Genomic DNA, 5,509 nt, shown 5'->3' on the forward strand with positions numbered 1-5,509 from the left:
CGGCCCCTCTCTCTCTCTCACCCGCGCCCCCCCTCCCGGCCCTCCTCTCTCTCTCTCACCCGCGCACCCCCTCCCCGGCCCTCTCTCTCTCTCACCCGCGCCCCCCCTCCCGGCCCTCTCTCTCTCTCACCCGCGCCCCCCTCCCGGCCCTCTCTCTCTCTCACCCGCGCCCCCCTCCCGGCCCTCTCTCTCTCTCTCACCCGCGCCCCCCTCCCCGGCCCTCTCTCTCTCACCCGCGCCCCCCTCCCGGCCCTCTCTCTCTCACCCGCGCCCCCTCCCGGCCCTCTCTCTCTCACCCGCGCCCCCCTCTCTCGCTCGCTCCTCCCCCCGGCCCTCTCGCTCGCTCGCTCCTCCCCCGGCCCTCTCGCTCGCTCGCTCCTCCCCCGGCCCTCTCGCTCGCTCGCTCCTCCCCCCGGCCCTCTCGCTCGTTCCTCCCCCGGCCCGCCTGCTCGTTCCTCCCCCCCGGCCCGCCTGCTCGCTCCTCCCCCCGGCCCGCTCGCTCCTCCCCCCGGCCCGCTCGCTCGCTCCTCCCCCGGCCCGCTCGCTCGCTCCTCCCCCGGCCCTCTCGCTCGCTCCCTCCTCCCCCGGCCCTCTCGCTCGCTCGCTCCTCCCCGGCCCTCTCGCTCGCTCGCTCCTCCCCCCGGCCCTCTCGCTCGCTCCTCCCCCGGCCCTCTCGCTCGCTCCTCCCCCCGGCCCTCTCGCTCCGCTCCTCCCCCGGCCCTCTCGCTCGCTCCTCCCCCCGGCCCTCTCGCTCGCTCGCTCCTCCCCCGGCCCTCTCGCTCGCTCCTCCCCCGGCCCTCTCGCTCGCTCCTCCCCCGGCCCTCTCGCTCGCTCGCTCCTCCCCCGGCCCTCTCTCGCTCGCTCGCTCCTCCCCCGGCCCTCTCGCTCGCTCCTCCCCCCGGCCCTCTCGCTCGCTCCTCCCCCCGGCCCTCTCGCTCGCTCCTCCCCCCGGCCCTCTCGCTCGCTCCTCCCCCCGGCCCTCTCGCTCGCTCCTCCCCCTGGCCCTCTCGCTCGCTCCTCCCCCCGGCCCTCTCTCTCGCTCACCTGCGCCTCCCCCAGGCCGAGCTCGATCATCTCCACAGACTTGCGCAGGAGCCCCGACTTCTCGTGCACCAGGTTTGCCTCCTCGTCCTTCTTCAGGCATTTGATGGTCTCCAGCAGGCTGTGGAGGATGGAATTGTGTTCGTTCCGCAGCGCCTCGAGCCCCTGCATCACCAGCTTGGTGTTGGAGATGATCTCCTCCTGGGACAGTTTGTCCAGCTTCTCCTCTCGTGGGTACATCATCACGGACATAGTCCTACAAGTGAACACACAACAGTTACCGGGGTGTCCCCAAAGAGATAGCGGGGTGCGGCGCCATAACACGTTAACACGGAAATACTGGGGAGAATAACCTAACAAATGGGGTCTGGGGTTCCCCGATCACTGGGACCCCCCCCGCACACGCTGCCAGCCCGCCTGCCACATGGAAAGGTCTAGAAACTCCCAGAGCACCTGACACCGTAACACACCGTGCACGCTCTCTACACCCCGCAAAACACACACCCCGCTCTATCTCTACACCCCGCAAAACACACACCCCACAACACACCTCACGCACACCGCATGCTCTCTCTATACCCCACAACACACACCCCGCAACAACAACGCACACACTCCACACAACACACCCCGCATGCTCTCTCTATACCCCGCAACAACACACACCCCGCAAAACACACCCCGTGCTCTCTCTATACCCCGCAACGACACACACCCCGCGCGCGCTCCCGCAACACCCCCCCCCTCCCTCCCTCCTCCACACCTGCAACACACACACTGCTCTCTACAAACCTGACACCGCAAAAATGTAACAGAACAATCCCTGCAGTGCAGATGTATCTGGGGGTTGAAAGGGTTAAGGAGATTCTGCAGTTACGAAGCCCAACCCCGATTTAGCGACGTTAACCTTTGCAGGACACCTGGACGAACCTCTGAGGTTATTGGACCGGTCTCGGGGTAAATAACCGAGCAGGCGGCTCCCGGGGCAGATTAGAGGGCGAGCTCCAGAGGCTGAGGAGCCGGAAGAAGCTGCGCCACCCAAGCAATGAGACTCCTCCCACTGACAGCCGGTCACTGCAACCGGAGGGCGGTTCCCCGTAAACCCCCCACCCCGACAGAGGACGACCCTGTAAACCCCCCACCCCGACAGAGGACGACCCCGTAAACCCCAGAGAGGGCGACGGTTCCCGAGGGAACGGGATTAATTACCACATTCATTAAATTTGAACCACTGGGCAGGACTGGGTTAACAGCCACTGCACCCCCGCCCCCCGTCAGTAGTGCAGTACATGTTGCTCATACTCCTCAGTGAATGTCGCCCCCAGAGCCGTCGCGCAGCACGCACCTCTCCTAGGGTCGCTCGGTCTCTTCCCACAATCCCCTGCTCCGCATTGTTGTCATCCGCCTGTGCGCTGGTCACGTGACAGGGGCGTGGCTGTATCGGGGTCGTCATGCTGCGGTTGTCGCGTTGCTGCCATGTTGGGAAGGTTGAAATGCTCCCATTGGACGCAACGCTGTGACGTCATCGGAAGGCGCGTCGTGACCTGAGACAGGTGAGTTGGGGGCATCGGGGAAACTGTCCAGGGTTAGATGCCACGTTGGGAGGGGCTTCTCTGTGTCATAACTTAACCCGTTCCTCTCTCAGGACAGATGGCTGTGTGTGCTCTGACCCGCGCCTTCCGCTCGCTGGCCGTGTCCTCATTTACCCCGGGGCCACCCGTCCGGTGCCAGGTCTGTCTGCGCGTGGGGCGCCCGGTTTGTCTGTCTGTCTGTCTGCGCGCCGGGTCTGTCTGGCAGGAGTAACGTCTGTTGTCTCCCGTAGGCGCCCCCGGTGGTGACGCTTAGAGGCCTCCTGACCTCCGCCTGCCTCAACAACATCAAAGTATGGAAGAATCGGACCAAATACACTATCAACCCCATCGGCAAGAAGAAAACGGGCGGCCGAGACCACACCGGTAGGAGGCTGGGGTTTGGGATGCGAGTCTTCTTCAAAGGTTTCCCCGCCGCCGCTCTGTTACCGGGGCGCTGGGCGGGCTTTCCCCGCCGCCGCTCTGTTATCGGGGGCTGCCTTAATTCTCTGGTGAGTTTTTCCTCCACGCTGGGTGATCGGTGCCTCTGCAGCTGCCCACGAAGCCTGTCTGTGGTCTGTTTCGCACTGTTTAGTTAATATTGCACATTTTGTGTAACTGTTTAAGCGTTGTGAGAAGGGCACGCAGTTTGGGGACTTGTTGCCGTTCACTGGCCACGTGGCAACAACCTGCACATTTTAACCCCTCCCTATCCAGGGCGAGTCCGAGTCCATGGCATCGGGGGAGGCCACAAGCAGCTCTACCGCATGATCGACTTCCAGAGACTGCATTATGAGCCGGGGAGGGAGAACGCCCCGTTTCAGGAGAAGGTGATAGAGGTTCGCTACGACCCCTGCAGGTGAGCGCAGGTGCCACGGAGCGTCCCACGAGGCCCCACTTATGCCTGCCGCCCTCTTACCTCCGTGTACTATTCTTCCCCCCCCCGCTTAGGTCTGCGGACATCGCGCTGGTGGCTGGTGGCAAGAGGAAGCGCTGGATCATTGCCACCGAAAACATGGAGGAAGGTGATCTGATCACCACGTCAGGCCACATTGGTCGCATGGCCGGTGCGTGAGTATGGTGGCAGTAGCTGGGCATTGGCCGCACGGCCGGTACGTGTGTGTGGTGGCAGTAGCTGCGCATTGGCCGGTACGTGAGTATGGTGGCAGTAGCTGGGCATTGGCCGCACGGCCGGTACGTGTGTGTGGTGGCAGTAGCTGGGCATTGGCCGGTACGTGAGTATGGTGGCAGTAGCTGGGCATTGGCCGCACGGCCAGTACGTGAGTATGGTGGCAGTAGCTGGGCGTTGGCCGGTAGGTGAGTATGGTGGCAGTAGCTCCGGGCATTGGCCGGTACGCAAGTATGGTGGCCACGCTGACTGGGGGTCTGCTGACTAACCCGTTTTGTGTCTCCACAGTGTCTGCTCAAGAAGGAGACGCTCACCCGCTGGGGGCCCTCCCCGTGGGGACCCTCATCAATAACCTGGAGGTGGTTCCTGGGAAGGGAGCTCAGTACATCCGGGCCGCAGGTGGGTGGCGTTTGGAGCTGTTGGTCATACGTGGGGTTAACGTGGTACTCGTGGTCATGCGTGTCATATAAACGTGTATAACGGGGCCGTTTTTTGTTATAGCAAATCCCGTGGGAGACCGTGTCAGATAATCCGGGGTAAATACTTTCCCAGCTAACGATTGTCAGGGCTGCTGGGACTGAGGGCTCGTTCTGTATAGTAATAGGGAGCGGCCCCCGTGGGCCACGGTGCGTGGGGCAGCCTGGATCTGTAAAATGTGGCTTTATTTAAATACCTCAAAAAAGGGGCCCGCCGTTCCGGTATACGTGGCCTATCGGTGTGATGGCTTAAGTGGCCCTATGTGTGGAGGTGGGAAAGCGGTCGCTGACGTGTAACGTGTCCGTTGAGGGCTGCTCCATACAGGGGATTTGAACTGACAAAATGCAGTGACTGGTAATTGGCTAGTAATGTCTGTGGCATCCGTGTCCTCTCTCCGTGGCCAGGTACGTGTGGCGTGTTACTCAGGAAGGTGAACGGTACGGCCATTGTGCAGCTCCCGTCAAAGAGACAGATTCAGGTGAGGAAACAAGCAGTCTGATATCACCCCCCCCCCCCCCCCCACACGTGTCCATCATCCCCCACACATACACACACGTGTCCATCATCCCCCACACATACACACACGTGTCCAGATTCTTCATGTCCTGTTTAAATGCGGCCCTCGCCCTATTATACTGAAACCCAGAACCTGCCAGCAGATCGGCCCCCGTCTAGTCTCCCGTTTCTCCTGCTGTAAAGACTCAAACCTTAATCAGTCGTTGGTCTCGTCTTAGATTCAGGAGCCGTATGTCTATCCCATGCATGTTTAATACCCTCACTGTATTACCCTCTACCACCTCTGCTGGGAGGCTGTTCCACTCCTCTACCACCCTCTTGGTAAAGTGAAACTTCCTTCAGTTCCAGCCTCTGACCCTCTAGGTTCAGCTTCCGGCCTTTTCTCTGTAAGTCCCTGTGTTGCCCCCCCAGGTCCTGGAGGGCTGTGTCGCCACCGTGGGTCGTATATCCAACATTGACCACAACAAGCGAATCATTGGCAAAGCGGGTCGGAACCGGTGGCTCGGGGTCCGTCCGTCCAGCGGGTTGTGGAAGAGGAAGGGAGGCTGGGCTGGACGAAAGATTAAGCCTCTCCCGGCCTTGAAGAGTTACTTGGCGTTGCCATGCGCGGCTGCAGCTCCCCGGGCATGAGGAGTGCAGCAGCCCGGCGGCGGGGCTGCGTTTGGACTGAACCAGAACTGATCTCTGTGTTACTGAGGTGACTGAAGGGACCCAGATTCTAACGAACGAGAGCTCAATAAACGTTCTGATTGGAGGAAATGCACAAGGAGGTGTTATG

General features: G+C 61.8%; 1 protein-coding gene across 1 annotated transcript; it reads left to right on the top strand.

The window, feature by feature from the left end:
• Nucleotides 1–2,691: 2,691 nt before the first annotated feature.
• Nucleotides 2,692–5,361, top strand: LOC149271893 (large ribosomal subunit protein uL2m-like). The gene is made up of 7 exons (XM_089507016.1): nt 2,692–2,772; nt 2,864–2,996; nt 3,327–3,468; nt 3,561–3,676; nt 4,027–4,137; nt 4,620–4,693; nt 5,143–5,361. The coding sequence occupies exons 1-7, from the start codon at nt 2,692–2,694 to the stop codon at nt 5,359–5,361; spliced, it is 876 nt and encodes a 291-aa protein (XP_089363142.1).
• Nucleotides 5,362–5,509: the final 148 nt, after the last annotated feature.

This window comes from Sceloporus occidentalis, unplaced genomic scaffold (genome assembly GCF_023333645.1).
Source record: "Sceloporus occidentalis isolate IW3139 unplaced genomic scaffold, rSceOcc1.0.p SCAF_451, whole genome shotgun sequence".
NCBI classification, from domain to species: domain Eukaryota; kingdom Metazoa; phylum Chordata; class Lepidosauria; order Squamata; family Phrynosomatidae; genus Sceloporus; species Sceloporus occidentalis.

What these genes read in the sequence shown, in the direction of transcription:
- LOC149271893 (XM_089507016.1), top strand. Translation starts at nt 2,692, where the DNA reads ATGGCTGTGTGTGCTCTGACCCGCGCCTTCCGCTCGCTGGCCGTGTCC. An exon ending in GGGCGGCCGAGACCACACCG is followed by an intron (nt 2,997 to 3,326) that starts GTAGGAGGCTGG and finishes CTCCCTATCCAG; the next exon opens with GGCGAGTCCGAGTCCATGGC. An exon ending in GTTCGCTACGACCCCTGCAG is followed by an intron (nt 3,469 to 3,560) that starts GTGAGCGCAGGT and finishes CCCCCCGCTTAG; the next exon opens with GTCTGCGGACATCGCGCTGG.